Raw genomic sequence first — 17,987 nt, forward strand, 5'->3', positions numbered from 1 at the left:
TCTTTAAACAACAGTTTAAATTTTCGTGTGTTTGAAATGAGAGAGGGGTGGGGGGAGGGAGAGAAACTCCCATCTTCTGGCTCACTTCCCAAATGCCCACCGTGGTGCTGAAGCCAGGAGGAACTCAGTCCAGTTCTCTCGTGCAGGTGATAGGGACCCAGTTACTTAAGCCATCGCTGCTGCCTCACAGCGTGTGCACCAGCAGGAAGTGAGGTCAGGCGTTGGAGGCGGGGCTTAAATCCACACCCTCTGATACGGACCATGATGTCTTAGCTGGAACCTTCATCTGTAGGCCAAATGCCCGCCCCCATGTCAAGCTCCTGACACTCACGGGGTTGGGGCATCCACAGCTGGCCTGCACGTTCCAGCCCTCAGCCTCCTGGTACTATAGGCTGAGACCTCTAGGTTGCTGGAGAAATTTGCATTCCTCTTGGAAGCTCCCCAGTCATGCAAGCGTAGTTTCTCAGACACTCTGAGCTGTGTCCTCCTCCCTGCCGCTGGCACACTGTGGTCCCTGAGGCATAAGTACTTCCTTTATGCCCTTGGGCCCATCACACCCTCTTTGCCTCCATCTTCTCCATGTATAAAACAGGGCAATGATACCTGTACCTGATGAAGCACTCTGAGACCCCGGAGCTTTGAGTGACAGAGTGCCACGTCCTGCTGTGGTCTTTCCAACCCCGGGCTGGCATTCTGCCTCTTCCCCTGCACTGGGAGCCCAGCGGAGAGAGTTACCGCCAGGAGCCCTTAAGATGACACAGCTGTCATTCATGACAGTGTCCCGAAGTGGGACTGGGAGAGGAAAGAGGAGGTTGATTGGCAGGGTTGCCTCCATTATCAATCACTGGGTTAAAAATCAGTCTTCCCTCCAATGGGCAGTGAGATTCTTAGAAGCGCACCTGTTGCCTACCGAGTGCTCAGTTGACCGTCTGTTGGGTTACCATGTTCAAATGTCATTTGTCAACTGCTCGGAAGACACTAGTGCAGCCTGGTGGCAGAGCTCTGAGTGGTTGAGAAGAGGGGCTGGGGAGGAGACGATGGGTGACTGTGGCACTTGGAGTTTGGCCCGGAGGGTGGAGGGTAGGTGCTGATGACAGGAGAGCCCCTTCCATGCCCACGGGGGCCACTGCTCTCCTCCAGCCCAAGCCCACCAAGGGGAAGATGCGCATCCACTGCCTGGAAAACGTGGACAAGGCCCTGCAGTTCCTCAAGGAGCAGCGTGTGCACCTGGAGAACATGGGCTCCCACGACATCGTGGACGGCAACCACCGCCTGGTCCTCGGCCTCATCTGGACCATCATCCTCCGCTTCCAGGTGGGTGCCAGGGCCCGAGGCGTCGAAGGGGCCTCCCGAGAGGCTGGGGCTCTCACCAAATGGTGAATGAGAATGCGAGGGAGTGTGCAGGCTCTGGGGGTGCAGGCAGCTGCTCCAGGGGACTGTCTGCATCCCCGCCAATCACTGATGCTCAGGGGTGGCTGCACAGCCCACAGGGCGGTCTTTGGAGAGGGGAGACAGAAATCGTTTGGTAGCTGGATTAAGATCTCACTGGAAGACATGCTTTGTATTCCTCGTCTCCCCCTCCCCACATGCGTAGCTTCTTGGATTTTGAATCCAAGAAATTGCAATTGAGTTTTTCTTCGTTTCACCCTGGAGTTCAAAGTCCTGATTACTCATTAGCAAATTTAGAAAGGGTGAGGGAAGGAAGACAGGGCCTTGCACCTGCTGCTTTAGGAACAGGAAGAAGCTGGCCAGGGGAAGAACAGCCTGCAGACTGCACACCCCGTCCAAGTGGTCCTGGGTGCCCAGGCTCACCCTCCACCACTGCAGGAGAGTGAGCAATCATGACAGCAGAACTGGGGAGACTGAAAAGGCAAGAGGAGCTATGAATGCAAATGCAACGTTCGTGGCCCACAGCCCCGTGGGTCACCGTGGCTCCAGGGGAGGAATCAGCATCCCACGGTTGATTCTCAGCATCCTGATAGAGTCAGCTGACTAGAGCTGTCTGCTAGGACAGGAGGCAGCCACCCCGACGCCGGCCCGGCTTCTGCACGGCAGGGAAGGGACCGGGGGGCCTCAGGGTGTGGTGTGCTCTCGGCATGGTGCTGCCTCCAGAGGAGAGAAGCAGGAAGGGCCGGATCCAGGTGCAAATCCCCACTTCATCGCTCTCTTGGTCTCCCACCCTCAGATTCAGGATATCGTTGTCCAGACTCAGGAAGGCCGAGAGACACGCTCAGCCAAGGATGCATTGCTCCTGTGGTGCCAGATGAAGACGGCAGGGTATGCCCTGGGGAGCAGCCCTTGCTCCCTGCCAGGCCCTGGCTGCCCCTTGCCCCCTGCACTGCCATCCCCAAAGGATCCCTAAGCATCCTCACCCGGACCCACTTGGCAGCTTCAACACAGCGGCTGCAGAGTCTACCCTGACCCGATCCTTTGGGACCTGGGAGGCAGGATTCTCTTCCCCAGTGGCTGGGCCCGACTGTTGGGTCCCTGGGGCGCATTGTGCAGGGGAGCCCCTATGTGTGGCCTTGCTGCTGCCCCCTGGTGGTGATGCAGCTCAAGAAGGGACTGGTCCATCCTTCCCCCTGCCTACGGGCCCTCAGTGGGGACTCTTTTTAGGGACCACAAAGGATCAGTTTCTTAGCTCTTAACGTTTCTGTTTCTCTCGGCTGCAGCTACCCCCATGTCAACGTCACCAACTTCACCTCCAGCTGGAAGGATGGCCTGGCCTTTAACGCGCTGATACACAAACACCGGTAGGAAGAAGGAGGTGGTGTGGGAGTGACCCAGGCAGCACCCCTGGGGCTACGGGAACACATGGAGCTGAACATGGAAGCACGGGAGTGGTGTCTCCGCCTTGCCTGGTCCTTTCGCCTTTTACCCTGGCATCCTTAGACCCTGGTGCTCACTGCTGCCCCTCCCCCCACCCAGCACCCACCCCGTTCCCATCTCTCCTTTCTTTTATGCTGCCTGGCCACCCCCTTACATCTGCCCAGAGTCCTTGTTTTCATGCCATCCTTACCTAGCTGGTCTCCCCAGAACGAAGCAAGAGAGTGGACACTCTTTTTTTTTTTTTTAAGATTTATTTGAAAGAAATGCAGAGAGACAGAGGCAGAGAGAGAGAGGTCTTCCACCTGCTGGTTCACTCCCCAAATGGCCTCAATGGCTGCAGCTGTGCCGATCCGAAGCCAGGAGCTATTTCCGGGTCTCCCACATGGGTGCAGTGGTTCAAGGACTTGGGCCATCCTCCACTGCTATCCCAGGCACAGTAGCAGGGAACTGCATTGGAAGTGGAGCAGCTAGGACCCAAACTGGCACCCATATGGGATTCCAGAGCTGTAGGCCAAGGCTTTAACCTGCTACACCCCAGCGCCAGCCCTGGCTACTCCCTTCTAACAGTCAAATGTCCTCCCCAGGCCTGACCTGATCGACTTTGACAAGCTGAAGGATTCCAATGCCCGCCACAACCTGGAGCATGCGTTTGACGTGGCCGAGCGCCAGCTGGGCATCATCCCGCTCCTTGACCCCGAAGGTGAGCGCCCCATACCTGGGACCATGAGAGAAGCACTCACGGTGCTGGAGGGAGCCAGGCCCCACAGGGCTCAGGGAGGCTGGTGCAGGTGCTGGGCAAGCTGTAGGCACGGGATGGGCAGGGGTTCTGCTGGGTTCTCAGAACCTCACCTGTCTGTCTGGAGGCCCACCGAGAACTTCGGTTCCCTCTTCTTTTGCAAACTGTGGTGCTTATGGGGGATTCCATTGCTCCGTAAGACCACTGAGGCTTCATTCTTCTGGTCCTGCTCTGTTGGGCTGTCCCTCAGTGTCTGGGTGCCAGAGGATCAGTGGGCTGAGCCCTGGGAGCCTGAGCCTCTGTCTTCTGGTTTGAAGCTGAGTGGGTACCCATTGCCCTTGCAGATGTCTTCACAGAGAACCCTGATGAGAAGTCCATCATCACCTACGTGGTGGCATTCTATCACTACTTCTCCAAGATGAAGGTGCTGGCCGTGGAGGGCAAGCGTGTTGGCAAGGTACCGAGCAGCCTGGAACCACGGCACCACCCTGGACTGACAGACTCCCGCCCCATGCTAAGAGCTTCCTGCCTGGGCTCTCAGCCGTGGTGGGCAGGGATGGGGGTGGGGACAGGGTGCAGACACACACACACACACACCCCTGCTTCCTGAGAAGCCAGGTTAAGGGCTCCCCACGCTGCATTCCTGGCAGGTTCCCAGTCTGTCCTAACTGCAGCTCCAAGCCAGCCTTGTACCTGGAGCACCCCCTAGGCGGCGCAGGCTGTGGTGGGCTTGCTCAGGGTCGCTTCAGATGTATCAGGGTCCCTCCGTGTGCCAGGCGTCCACCAGACTCCTTTCCCCGGGCGGACTGCTAGTTCCTCCAGGGTGGGGAGCGTTTCTTATTCATCTCTGTGTGCCTGGTGTTTAGCAGGGACAGGGCGTGGCAGCCCTCCATGCCTACCGGGCATCTTAACATACCAAAACCCTGGCTTCTCTAGCGACTGGTGTTCCAGCACAGTGAACTTACCTGTCTGTAGGATGGGGGTGGGGGACAGAGGCACCGTTCCTGGGCCTTCCCCCACCTCCAGTCCACCCCTTCTGCCTTAGCTCCAACCTCAGACACTGCGGGGCTTGAGAGGTGGGATCCCCATTTCGGGGCGCCTTGCTTTGTGGTTCTCACGGTGGACTCCCTGGTGGTGGCACTGCCCTGCTGATGAGAAGGAGTTGTGATAAGGGTGGTCCCTTAGGTCATCGACCACGCCATTGAGACTGAGAAGATGATCGAGAAGTACAGCGGGCTAGCCTCGGACCTGCTCACCTGGATCGAACAGACCATCGTCGTCCTCAACAGCCGCAAGTTTGCCAACTCGCTGGCCGGCGTCCAGCAGCAGCTACAGGCCTTCAGCACCTACCGCACTGTGGAGAAGCCGCCCAAGTAAGGGCCCTGGCACCTGGGAGGGTGGGTAGCAGGCCTGGGAAGCCCACCGCCCACAGGCAGGGTGGGCTCGGGCCTTGCAACATGTACCCACAAAGCACATCCTCCAGGTGAGGGAACTGCATGCCCAGTCAGTCCTCTGCCCAAGGCGGCCCCATTTCACCACCTGCTCCCCAGCCACCAACCTGTGGAAAATGAGTACTGAGGACTCGCCCCCCACCCCTGTTCAGACACCCAGAGCCCTATTTTCTTTATTTTTTTTTTTATTTTTTTGACAGGCAGAGTTAGACAATGAGAGAGAGACAGAGAGAAAGGTCTTCCTTTTTCCATTGGTTCACCCCCCAAGTAGCTGCTACGGCTGGCACTGCACCAATCCAGCCAGGAGCTAGGTGCTTCTCCTGGTCTCCCATGGGGTGCAGGGCCCAAGCACTTGGGCCATCCTCCACTGCACTCCCTGGCCACAGCAGAGAGCTGGCCTGGAAGAGGGGCAACCGGGACAGAATCCGGCGCCCCAACCAGGACTAGAACCTGGGGTACAGGCACCGCAGGCGGAGGATTAGCCTAGTGAGCCGCGGCGCCAGCCGGAGCTGCTTTTGTAAGACCTTGAGTTTGTCTTTGAACGTGGAACATTAATGACTTACAGCAGAAAGGGAATACCTTTGCGGCGTCTCGGATGTTTGGAGGCGTCCCCCTCCCTACCCCATCCCCCAGCTCTCATAAAAGGGCTGTAGCTGTTCGGGCAGAAGCAGGGACAGTGCCTCCCCCCCCCCCCGCCCCGGGTCTCGGGCTTCCGAGTCGCTTTGCAGAACCTCTGCCGTGGGGTTGCTTCCTGCTGATGAGCTTGGTGATCTCAGACTGAGCTCTGTGCGGAGTTCTGTGCATGCCCCTGCACATCCTTCTCTCTCCCATCTGTCACACACAGCACAGCTCAAGCCTCGGCCCACCCCATGTGTGCGGGCCTGCACACAAATGCACATCTGTACACACAACTGTGCACACTTGTAATGTATGCACACATACCCTCAGTCATGCATGCACATATTCACACACACATGCATGTGCTCACACAGCCATGTTTAAGCACGTGTGCAGACACACACGTGTGTGTGTGCCTAAGCAACTGTGCGTGCACACACAGAGCCATACAGACACACACTTACCTGAGTGCACATACAACCAAGCGTGCACCTGCATGCACACACCCCTGGGCATCCCAGCTCCCTGCCTATAGCTTTCCCAGCTGCCCTGAGAGGTGTCTGACTCACGGGTAGTGCCCTCTGCCTTGCTCCTCCGCCACCCCTCTGCCACACTCCATTCATGGCTCTCCAAGGTGGAAAGGTGAGACGCTGGTCTAGCATGTACTATAAACAAGTGTCTGGTTTCTGATCTGACACTAACCCACTTTTAAAGTCCTAAATTCAGCACGGATAACGTCAAGGAGTGTAGCGGGCTCTGCACACAGGGGTGATATCTCTTGGCTGTGTAGACGGTGCCTCTGAGCCCTGGTCCTCTTACCTTGCCTGAGAGCACTCGATCTGTTAGAGCCAGGGTGGGGATCCTGGCTGCCATGCCAGGATGTGGAAGTGGGCAGGTTCTCGGGCATGTGCAGGAAGGTACAAGTGTGCTGTTCACCTGGAGCGTGGGCCCCCGGTGCCTGGCTGCTGCCCGCGCTTGCCTCCTACACCTGCGGCTCCCCAGAGCCCAGCCCACCCCCCCTTCTTGGGAGCATCCAGGCTGTGGGGCTTGGCTGGAGGTCCACCCGATTCAGATAAAAGCAGCTTTTAGTGCATCGTGTTCTCACGTGGATAATGCAGCTTCTGGGATTCCACTGACTCGCTCAATAAAAAAAAAAAAAAAAAAAAAAAAAACTGGAGCGCTGGTCAGAAGCTTTCATTATTTGCAGGGCAGAGAAAGGTTTCTTTCCATTGACTGGTAGAACTTGATATTGATAGGCGTTACCAGAATGTTCCACTCAGCCATTCCTCTGGGAAGCAGGTGATAAATGCCGCGGTAGACGTTGTGTTTTCTCTGGTTCGTATGGAACCGGAGAAGCCCCTGTTAGTCTCAGACGGTACAAATGATGCTTTTTTAAGCAGAACTATAACTCCTCCTTCCTTCTTCTTTGTTTTTTTTTTTAAATGCATTTTACTTTTTTTTAAGACTTATTTATTTATTTTAAGATCAGAGTTACACAGAGAGAGGAGAGGCAGAGAGAGAGAGAGAGAATCTTCCATCCAATGGTTCTCTCCCCAGTTGGCCCCAACAGTTGGAGCTAGGCCAATCCGAAGCCAGGAGCCAGGAGCTTCTTTCTGGGTCTCCCCTGTGGGTGCAGGGAACCAAGGACTTGGGCCATCCTCTACTGCTTTCCCAGGCCACAGCAGAGAGCTGGATTGGAAGTGGGGCAGCCAGGACTCAAACCAGCTCCCATATGGGATGCCTGCGCTTCAGGCCAGGGCGTTAACCCACGCTGCTGGCCCCAGAAAATGCGTTTTACTCTCCAAGCTTTAAGATACCAGGGTTCCACACTGTTGTAAGCAAAAGCTTTGGGCCATGGGGATCTTACACCCATCTTCCTGCCTCTGTTTTCTTGGTAGGTTTCAAGAAAAGGGAAATCTGGAAGTCCTACTGTTTACCATCCAGTCCCGGATGAGAGCCAACAACCAGAAAGTGTACACACCCCATGATGGGAAGCTGGTGTCCGACATCAACCGGGTACAGTACTGTGTGCCATGATGCATTGCCAGCGGGCTGACTGAGCTCCCGAGACAAACACAGAGGATGGTCCCTGGGCGGGCGTAGACCACGCCACTGTCTTTGGTGGTGTTGGTGATACATGCTGAGTATTTGTAGGTGCTCCCTGAACCTGCTTCCAAGTGGTCGAATCCTACTTCAAGCCAGCCCCATCTTCGGACTTCAGAGCCCGTGTTTCGGGGGTCCTGCAGTCTGTCCCCTAGGGAACCTTCAGTTGGTTTTTGAACACGAGATAGTCACTGCTTATCACAAAATAATTGTGGAGACTTAACGTCACCTGCAAGTTCTGTTAGAGTAGAGGTAACTGTTTGCTCAGTAAGAACTTAGCAAGCGCCCAGGGAGGTGAAAAACGTTATGAGGGCTCTTCAGAAGTTCATGGAAAATGCATCCTATGGGGGCAAAAAATCTATGCGTGGCTTTCAAAAAAAATTTTGCCCCAAAATAAACACCTTTTCCTTCCATTTCTCCCACAAAAATTTTGTTTTTAAAGACTTACCTATTTATTTATTTGAAAGGTAGAGTTACACAGAGAGAGGAGAGACAGAGACAGAGAGAAAGGTTTTCCATCCACTGGTTCACTCTCCAAATGGCTGTAATTGCTGGAGCTGGGGCGATCTGAAGCCAGGAGCCAGGAGATTCCTCCAGGTCTCCCAAGTGGTTCAGGGGCCCCCAAAATTGGGCCAGCTTCTACTGCTTTCCCAGGCCATAGCAGAGAGCTGGATTGGAAGTGGCGCAGCCGGGACTCGAACCTGGGTCCATATGGGATGCTGGCACTGAGGCAGCAGCCTTACCCATTACACCACAGCATCGCCGCCCCCACTCCAATAAAAATTTTTGAAGACTCCTCCCGTTAGGCCAAGGGTCTGGAGAACAAGGCCCACACCAGCAGGTGCTCCACACACCTTTGCTTGGCCCTGCCACAAAACCAAAAGGCTGACACTGACCTCAAATCTGCCGCCTCCTTACGCAGGAGCGCCAGACCCTGCCTAGATTCAGAGTGTCAGGTGGAGAGAGATGGCACCCCTGACCCCAGCTGTCTCTCCTGTGCCCTGACACTTGTTCTGCCCCTCACGCAGGCCTGGGAAAGCCTGGAGGAAGCCGAGTATCGGCGGGAGCTGGCCCTGCGGAACGAGCTCATCCGACAGGAGAAGCTGGAGCAGCTGGCCAGGAGATTTGACCGGAAGGCCGCGATGAGAGAGACGTGGCTCAATGAAAACCAGCGCCTCGTGGCCCAGGTAACAGGGACGGGGCACACCATTGCGGGTGGCGGGAAAGCACCCTGTTCTCAGGAGGCACCTGCAGCCCAGCACCCCATGGTTGGCAGGATCAGGGTGTTCATGCGGGGAGGAACTTTGTGGATTTATTAAGTCTCGTGTTTAGGAAAGAACCTCCCGGTGCAGTCCTGGCTGCCCGCGTTGGCCTGCGTGGCAGCCACTGAAGCAGGGGTTTGAGTTGAGGTTGAGTAGCCGGTCCCAGGAGACGCACTGAGCACAGAGCACAGCTCATCTGTGTCACGTGCCTTCCAAGCTCTGGCCTCCTGGACCGAGACATGAGCAGGGTCTTCAAAAAGTTCGTGGAGCTGTGTGTTATGTAAGAGCCATGCACGGATCTCAACATTTTTTTGCTCCAAGGTTATCTTTTAATTCCATTATTCTGTGAGGTTTTTTGAAGTGGCCTGGCATTTTGCCAGCTAAGAACTGACCCCAGAGCTGATTTTTTTTTTTTTAATCAGAGCATCTGTTTCCTCCCACTTAGAGCTTGGAATCAAATTAAATTCTGTCCAGAAAGGGGGTAGCGAGTGTTCTGGGAGGCTGCAGTGTCCGTGCGCCCCAGATAGCACGCGGCAGACCATCTGTTCACAGCTGCCCCTCCCTGCCGGCGCCAACCTGGAGGCCCCAGAGGGCTGTGCTGGGAGCCTGCAGGTAGCAATCGCCACAGGCAGCAAAGCCACCAGCCGCTCCGTTCTCTGCTGCATCCGGCCAGGGTGAGCCGGGGAGAGTCTCACATAACCTGCTGCTTTTCTTCTCCCCTCCCCCCACCCCCGGGGACAGGATAACTTCGGGTACGACCTGGCAGCTGTGGAGGCCGCCAAGAAGAAACATGAGGCCATCGAGACCGACACAGCAGCCTACGAGGAGCGGGTGCGGGCGCTGGAGGACCTGGCCCAGGAGCTGGAGCGAGAGAACTACCACGACCAGAAGCGCGTCACGGCCCGCAAGGACAACGTGCTGCGGCTGTGGAGCTACCTGCAGGAGCTGCTGCAGGCCCGGCGCCGCAGGCTCGAGACCACCCTGGCGCTGCAGAAGCTGTTCCAGGACATGCTACACAGCATCGACTGGATGGACGAGATCAAGGTGGGCGGGGACACGTCCCTGAGTCAGCGTACACTGAGGCAGCTCCATGTCCAAGTGCACCTGCCTGCTGCCAGGCTCCCTCGGCTCCAGCCCAGGTCCACGGTAACCCCAGCAACCAAGAAGGTCAAGTTCATGGTCACATAAGCACCTGAAAGAGACACTAATGAGAACCTCAGGACTTGAGCTTAGAGTGGTTCCCCTTTGTCTCTGGTTAGAAGCCAGACCCTAGTCCAGGGGCAGTGAGTGAATTCATGGCTCCCTCTCCACCAGGGGTCTTACCCGAGGGCACAGGCCAGAAACTGCACCTGCTGGGGCCGGGCATTCGGCCTGGCAGCTAAGACGCTGGTTAGGATGCCCACAGCCCTCATTAGAGTGCCTGGGTTCAAGTCCTGTCCTGGCTCCCAATTCCAACTTCCTGGGAGGCAGCAGGGCGTGGCTCCAGCAGCGGGCTCCTGACACCTACTTGGGAGACCCAAATCAAGTTTCCTGCTCCTGGCTGGGGCCAGGCCAGTTCCAGCAGTTGAAAGCATTCGAGAAGTGAGTCAGCAGATGGAAGATTGCTCTCTTGCACCCCCCACCCCCTTTCTGCCTCTCAAATAAAATAAGTAAAATTTTCCAAAAATGCACGTGCCCAGGCCCCAGTGTGGGGCTCAGGCTCCCCTGGGACAGCCCATGGCTGATTCTGAAGGGCATCCCCGGGAGGAAACCCCCGCTCTGAGCTTCTTCCCCTGAGCGGCAGCTGTTTTCCACCTGCATCTGATTCTCCCTGACTCAGATTCGAGGACACTTGGAAAAGTTTATGGGAAATTGAATCAGAAGGTAAATCTACTTTGATGCAAAAAAAAAAAAAAAGAAAGTTTCTGATGTCTACACCTATGAGAGGTCTTCAAAAAAGCTCATGAAAAATGCATGATATGAAAAAACGTGCATGGATTTCAGTTTTTTGCACCAAAATAAACTTATCTGATAATCCATGGGTTTTTTTTTAGAGTATATTTTTAAGATTATAAAGAGAGAGGGAGGAAGAGAGAGAGATCTTCCATCTGTTGGTTCACTCCCCACATGGCCGCAGTGGCTGGGGCTGGGCCAGGCTGATGTCAGGAGCCAGGAGCTTCGCCCAGAGCCATCCTCCGCCGTTTTCTCTGGCCATTAGCCTGACTGCACAGAGAGCATTTTGTTTCTGAAGTGCACTCGTGCCTGGACACAGCTTTTGGAGGGGTGCCTTGTTCTGCCGTGGAGGCCTCTTCACTTGTCATCCTTCCCCTCTGCCCTGCCTTCTCTGCCAGGCTCACCTCTTGTCGGCTGAGTTCGGGAAGCACTTGTTGGAGGTGGAGGACTTGCTACAGAAACACAGGCTGATGGAGGCCGACATCGCCATCCAAGGGGACAAAGTGAAGGCCATCACAGCAGCCACCCTGCAGTTCACGGAGGGCAAAGGTGAGGTTCCAGAGAGTCTCCCTCGCGTGCCCCAAGGCCACAGCCCCATCCCGAGGCTCAGGGCCCACCTGGCGTAAATCTCCCGGAACCACCTCCAGAATTCCACTGCTTTCCCCAAGCATTGGCGGGAATAGAAACTTGAGGGTCAGCAAAACTCTCCCGGGAGCAGGGCCACTGCAGTGGCAGTGTGTGATTGGAAAGGCATCCGTGAACACCCACCAGGCATCGTCCGCCTTCTGTTCTCTTAGCTGGTGGTGGTGATGGATAGACAGGCAGGTCTCTGGGGCCAGGTCTTAAGCACTGCCCCCGGGAAGCATCACCTCCAAGTTTCTATCTGCGCTCTTTAAAAACTAACTTCATGTTGTGCCTTTCTGCTGAGAACTGACCCAACTGTTAATCTCCCTTCCTCCTGCAGTTTAGGCAAAACTACTTAGCACGGGTCTGGCCCACTGTCTGAGCACCTGGGCTTTCCTGCCTCCAAGGCCAAAGCCCCAGGGAGACGGTGGCTCCTGGGTCATGTGGCTCTGACCCGGCGGCCGCTCTGAAGTTTGCCTGTAAACGAAGCCCTCCCCTGCTTTGTCCTCTCTCCTCCTGCTCCCCGCCACCACCACCAGGGTACCAGCCTTGCGACCCCCAGGTCATCCAGGACCGTGTCAGCCACCTGGAGCAGTGCTTCGCGGAGCTGAGCAGCATGGCGGCCGGGCGGAAGGCACAGCTGGAGCAGTCCAAGCGGCTCTGGAAGTTCTTTTGGGAGATGGACGAGGCCGAGAGCTGGATCAAGGAGAAGGAGCAGATCTACTCCTCCCTGGACTACGGCAAGGACCTGACCAGCGTGCTGATCTTGCAGCGCAAGCACAAGGCCTTCGAGGACGAGCTCCGCGGGCTGGACGCGCACCTGGAGCAGATCTTCCGCGAGGCGGAGAGCATGGTTGCGCGCAAGCAGTTCGGGCACCCGCAGATCGAGGCCCGCATCAAGGAGGTGTCCGCCCAGTGGGAGCAGCTGAAGGAGCTGGCGGCCTTCCGCAAGAAGAACCTCCAAGACGCCGAGAACTTCTTCCAGTTCCAGGGCGACGCGGATGACCTGAAGGCCTGGCTGCAAGACGCTCACCGGCTGCTCTCGGGCGAAGACGTGGGCCAGGACGAGGGAGCCACGAGGGCGCTGGGGAAGAAGCACAAGGACTTCCTGGAGGAGCTGGAGGAGAGCCGAGGGGTGATGGAGCACCTGGAGCAGCAGGCCCAGGACTTCCCCCAAGAGTTTCGCGATTCCCCGGATGTGACCAATCGGCTGCAGGCGCTCCGAGAGCTCTACCAGCAGGTGGTGGCGCAGGCGGACCTGCGCCGACAGAGGCTGCAGGATGCCCTGGACCTGTACACGGTGTTTGGGGAGACGGACGCCTGCCAGCTGTGGATGGGCGAGAAGGAGAAATGGCTGGCCCAGATGGAAATCCCAGACACCCTGGAGGACCTGGAGGTGGTACAGCACAGGTCAGAGTCTTTGCCTTTCTCCTCGCCTGCCACGCCAAGGCCTGGCCGCCGCTGCCTCCCAGCTGGTGTGGCCTCAGTCTTAGATCAGCCGGGGCCTCCCCGTGAGGCTGTGGGATGCCCTGGGTTGCATACGCCGTGCTGTGGGAGTCCAGGGCTCTATTCCAGCTCTGCGGCCTGAGCTACTTCACTCCCGGAGGCCTGGGGTTCCTCAAAGGTTTTTCTAGGCCAGTTATCCAGTCACTCTGCAGCTACGCAGGCTCTTCTCAAAGAAGGGGTATGTGGGTCTTCCAGAAAGCTCGTGGAAAATGGAGTTCAGAGTTTATTTTGGTGCAAATTTTGAAATCTATGCCTAGGAAAGCCTTCAGAAAGTTTCCACCTTAAGGAAAACTAGGCATGGGATTCAAAACCTGCACCAGTTTCCAGTGACCTTTTGAAGTCCTTTCGTGGGTGGAACCCCAGTGACTCTTGCTCTGGAGGCCAGAGTGGGGAAGCTGGACCCCTGCTAGCTCTGGCTTTCACACAACCCTGAGGGGCCCCAGAGACCAGTCTGTGAGCCCCGATCTGAGAAGCCACTCCCACTTCCGGTGTTCTGATTCCATCAGCACCCAGGTGAGAAGCATGCTCCCAGTCCATTAGGCATCATCTCGCACCCTAAGCACCGGACCCAGGAGTCAGGGGGGAGGCTCCTGCACTGCCGAGGGTCCTAGGCTCTTCCCCCCAGCAGCATGGGCCTTCATAACCACAGACCCCACCCCCTTATCCTACCCAGCTGGGGGTTGGGGGACATCCTTGGGTTAAGGTGTCAAGTGGAAGAAGTAGGGGCCTAGGGGCCACACCTGGGACAGTGGAGGGTGGCAGGTGTCCTGTGATGATCAGTACCTCCCCCTACTGTAACCTTTTTGCGTCCTCCACTTTACTCTTCCATGGAGCCAGAGAGCTGTGTAAGAAATAACCAGGTTTTTTCTAACCTGATCCAGAGAATGCTAAACTATGACGCTGGAGAAGTAGGGTGTGCCTGCATATCTGCCTTCTTGTTCCCCCTCACCTGGACAAGGGTGGTTGGGGATAGCAGAGGAAAGCAAGCGCTGATCGCTGGCAGCCTGGGTGGCCGCTGGCGGTGCAGTGTCTGCAGCTGTCTCCACGGCCCTCCTTTCTCTGTCCACATCAGATTCGACATCCTGGACCAGGAGATGAAGACGTTGAAGGCTCAGATCGATGGCGTGAACCTGGCTGCCAACAGCCTGATGGAGAGCGGCCACCCGCGCAGTGGTGAAGTGAAGCAGTACCAGGACAACCTGAACACCAGGTGGGGTGTTCGCAGGGCGTGGGGCTGCTGCGTGGGGTCTTTTAGCACCTGCAGCACCCCTGGGGGCGTGGCCCCAAATTCAGGTCTCCCGCCGTGCATGACCACGTTTATACCCTCAACGCTCCTGTCCTTCTTAGTCACCAGGGCTGTAGAAGCAAGGAGGAAGGGCCTGTGTAGGGGGGCAGTGGGTGTATACATTTACACAGGGAGGACCTTCTGAGTGTACCCGTAGTTAGAGGTACCTCCCCAGACATCCCTGGGCTCGGTAGGTAAACGGCTTTCCGAGAGCTCTTTAAGTACCGTCCGTAAAAGAATGCTCCTGCCTGTGCTAAAATGCAGGGTTGATAATGAGGCTGGCTTGAATGTAGAGAGTTAGCAAGGAGCCTTGAGCAAGCTCCATGGTTGGAGCAATGACAAAACCTGGAGGGGCCTTTTGGGGTGGGGTGGTGCTTTCAGAGGAGACGTGGTACTTCCAGAGGGGACGTGGTGCTTTCAGAGGGGACGTGGTGCTTTCAGAGGGGACGTAATCGCCCGTTCGTTCCTGGGGGGGGGGGGGAGGCTTTGAGGATGCTGCAGATGGCTGCATTCCTGCACTTGCAATACCACATGTTTCCCCCACCCTCCCCCAACCCCCGCCAACCCCAATTTCCTGGCCTCTTCTCTCCTGTTCTGCCTGAGCCTTGCTCTGCCTGAGGCCGTCTGGAAGGTGGGCTTAGGGAAGACTCAGTTGTAGAGAAAAGAATTGGCACAGTGGCCACTGTTGGGGGCTTAAGGGGGGAGGCAAAGGTGACCAAGATACTTCTGGGCCGCCAGAAGGGAGGTGATTGCTGCAGCATCCGCAGGCGGGGGTGTGGACCTGGAGGTTCCGTTGTGAACCTGCTGTTCATACAGAGGGGGGTGCCTCTGGCTCTTCTTCAGGCTGACAGGGTGTGTGTATGTGTGTGTGTGTGTGAGAGAGAGAGAGAGGGAGGGAGGGAGGGAGAAGGAGGGAAGGACGGAGGGAGGGAGGGAGATGATGAAGTAGAAATTGAGAGAAACCCGAGCAGATCCAAACTAGAGACGTTTCCAGAGAGGAAGAACTCAGCAAAGCAAGCTGTAGGCAGAGAATGGTGATCTTTGCATGCCCCTGAGCCATGGTGTCCCAGGTGGACATCACCACGGTGCCTGCTGTCCTGAGTTGTGGCAGGGAACAGGAAGAAGGTTTGCCATCAACTGGATACTTCACCCAGCCTGGCCAGGGAGAGGTGCTCACTCCCTCACCACGCAGCTCACCCCACTTGGAGTACTGCTTTTGGTTAGAGCGTTTGATCCCATATTGAATGGAAGTCTGCCTCCTTGAATTCTGTGTACAATGATTCTGGCCCTGCCCTTCAAAGACACCTGCACCTCCCCTGAGTCCTGGCTCATGTGTAGATTTTTTTTGTAAGATTTATTTATTCATTTTGAAAGGTAGAGTTACAGAGAGAGAGAGGGAGGGACAGACAGAGAGAGAGGTCTTCCAAACCTCTGGGTCACTCCCCAAATGGCCACAACAGCTGGAGCTGAGTTGATTCAAAGCCAGGAGCCAGGAGCTTCTTCCAGGTCTCGCATGTGGGTGCAGGGGCCCAAGGACCTGGGCCATCTTCTACTGCTTTCCCAGGCCATAGCAGAGAGCTGGATGGGAAGTGGAACAGCCAAGACTTGAACTGGTGCCCATATGGGATGCCGGCACTACAGGTAGCAGCTTTACACACTAGGCCACAGCACCAGCCCCCATGTGTAGATCTTTAAATGTTTGCTAAAACAACCATCCTCCTCCCCCTGCACTACATCCTGCCTCCCTACCCCCGCCATCCCATCAGTGCCTCTTCCTCCAACTCCATGTTCCAAACCCTGTCCGGCTTTTAGGCCAGTCCAAGTTCATCTGCTTCCCAGTTTCCCAAGAGAAACCGTCTCTCCTGCCTTCATGGTGTTTTTGAACTTCGTATCCTCCCTTGTGCTATAATTGCACTCATGCATCACTAACGGACAGGGACAAGTTCTGGGAAATGTGTCGTGAGGCAGCTTCATTGCTGTGTGAACATCACAGGATGGACTTACATAAAGCTGGATGGCTTCTGGCCTACTGCATACCCGGGTTCTATGGAGTATAAGAAGGTGCTTCTCAGAGTTGGTGGGGTAAAGGGAATTAAAAGATGTTTATTTTGGTACAAAGCATGTCTTGGGTAGTCTTTTCGTCCTATGCGTTTTTCATGAGCCCCTTGAGGACTCCTCATATAGAAGTGAATCAGCCCATTGCTCCTGGGCCATGATGAACAAAACAACCCGAGATTAAATGAAGCACAGAACTGATGCAATCGGCAGACGCAGAAGGAGAGGTCTGAGGCACCTGCCAGTGTCACCTGCTGCCTTGCTTTACAGGCAACTCTTTTTATAATTAGGAGTACAGCTAAAATAAGAGTGAGAAGTATAGTATAGTATCAACAGACACCGGTAGCATAGTTGCTCATCATCATCAAGCATTATGTCCTGCACATAATCACGTGAGCTCTATCTTTATACAACTGGTCATTCAGTTGTATGTATGCCAACATGCCGGTAGCGCCTCGCCCTAGCACAGTGCCATGGCCACCGTGTCTCTAGGCAACAGGGGTTTTTCACCCCTGTTATAATCTGCTGAGACCACCGGCTTCTACACACTCCACCTCCTTCTGTGACACAGCATTGTACTTCACTGCTAAAGGACTTTCTTACTAGACTCTGAGCAAATGAAGGGCTCTGTTTGCGCACTGCCCACAGTGCATTGCACACCATGGACCTGCGTGTCCGGCTAGAAGGTCCTTGCCCAGGTAGCTGTAGGCTTACTCCCTTTGTTCAGGTCTCAGCCCACAGGGCAGCTGATGGGCACGGCCCTTGCTGATTACTCTGAGTACCACATCCTTCCTGCCTCCTTGCTTTACTTTTCCCCTGTAGTTACCACCACTTGATGGATTATCAACTTATTTCTTTGAAGATTTATTTGACAGACTTAGAGAAAGAGAGATCTTCCATCCATTGGTTCACTCTCCAAATGGCCAGAGCGGACCAGGGCTGCACCAGGCCAAAAGCAGGAGCCAGGAGCTTCTTCTGGGTCTCCCCTGTGGGTGGCAGGGGTCCAGGGATTTGGGCCATTCTCTGCTGCTTTCCCAGGTGCATTAGCAAGGAACTGGATCAGAAGTAGAGCAGCTGGGACTCTAACCAGCACCCACGTGCAGTGCCGTGGCTTAACCCACCATGCCACAGCACCAGCCTGGATTATTGGCTTATCGATTTGTCTCTGCTGGAGTGAAAGCAAGGACTTTGTTCTCTTCCCTGCTGAATCCCCCGTGCCTAGGTCAGTGCCTGGGGTAAGGCACATGGTCTTCGTGTGATAGATGTAAAGTAAGTGAGCAAAGAGGAGCACAGCTGGAATGCTTCTGCCAAGCTGGGCACGTCTGAGTTATCCAAACACGTAATGAATGTGTGAGAATCTTTCACTGTGTGCGTCCTACTTGGCCAACATTGTTCTGAAAATCTTGGGCCCTGGACCAAACCTGGACCCCGAGGCTGCCTTAGTGATGTGAGTTAGAGTGGTTCTGTTGGATTCATTTGGGAGGGGGGCATGTGGGCTTGGGAGGCAGGCTGCACCCAAGCCACAGCCTGTTTTCTCTGTGTGGCCTCCAATCAGTGGCGGCAGGGAGACCACCAAAAGCAGGAAA

The 17,987-nt window shown here is 55.7% G+C and overlaps 1 protein-coding gene across 2 annotated transcripts in view; it reads left to right on the plus strand.

Annotated features, from left to right (window-relative positions):
• Positions 1-17,987, plus strand: part of SPTB (spectrin beta, erythrocytic) — a 147,219-nt gene that overhangs the window by 92,017 nt on the left and 37,215 nt on the right. For both annotated transcript variants that reach the window (XM_051838741.3, XM_051838742.3), the window contains exons 4-15: positions 1,141-1,314; positions 2,186-2,277; positions 2,673-2,753; positions 3,414-3,529; positions 3,910-4,022; positions 4,751-4,938; positions 7,533-7,650; positions 8,766-8,924; positions 9,741-10,043; positions 11,330-11,480; positions 12,095-12,965; positions 14,134-14,271. In XM_051838741.3, the coding sequence (XP_051694701.3) occupies positions 1,141-1,314; positions 2,186-2,277; positions 2,673-2,753; positions 3,414-3,529; positions 3,910-4,022; positions 4,751-4,938; positions 7,533-7,650; positions 8,766-8,924; positions 9,741-10,043; positions 11,330-11,480; positions 12,095-12,965; positions 14,134-14,271 (2,504 nt within the window). The remainder of the gene's footprint in view (positions 1-1,140; positions 1,315-2,185; positions 2,278-2,672; positions 2,754-3,413; positions 3,530-3,909; positions 4,023-4,750; positions 4,939-7,532; positions 7,651-8,765; positions 8,925-9,740; positions 10,044-11,329; positions 11,481-12,094; positions 12,966-14,133; positions 14,272-17,987) is intronic.

This window comes from Oryctolagus cuniculus, chromosome 20 (genome assembly GCF_051225735.1).
Source record: "Oryctolagus cuniculus isolate XC-2025 breed Fujian yellow rabbit chromosome 20, ASM5122573v1, whole genome shotgun sequence".
Classification (NCBI taxonomy): domain Eukaryota; kingdom Metazoa; phylum Chordata; class Mammalia; order Lagomorpha; family Leporidae; genus Oryctolagus; species Oryctolagus cuniculus.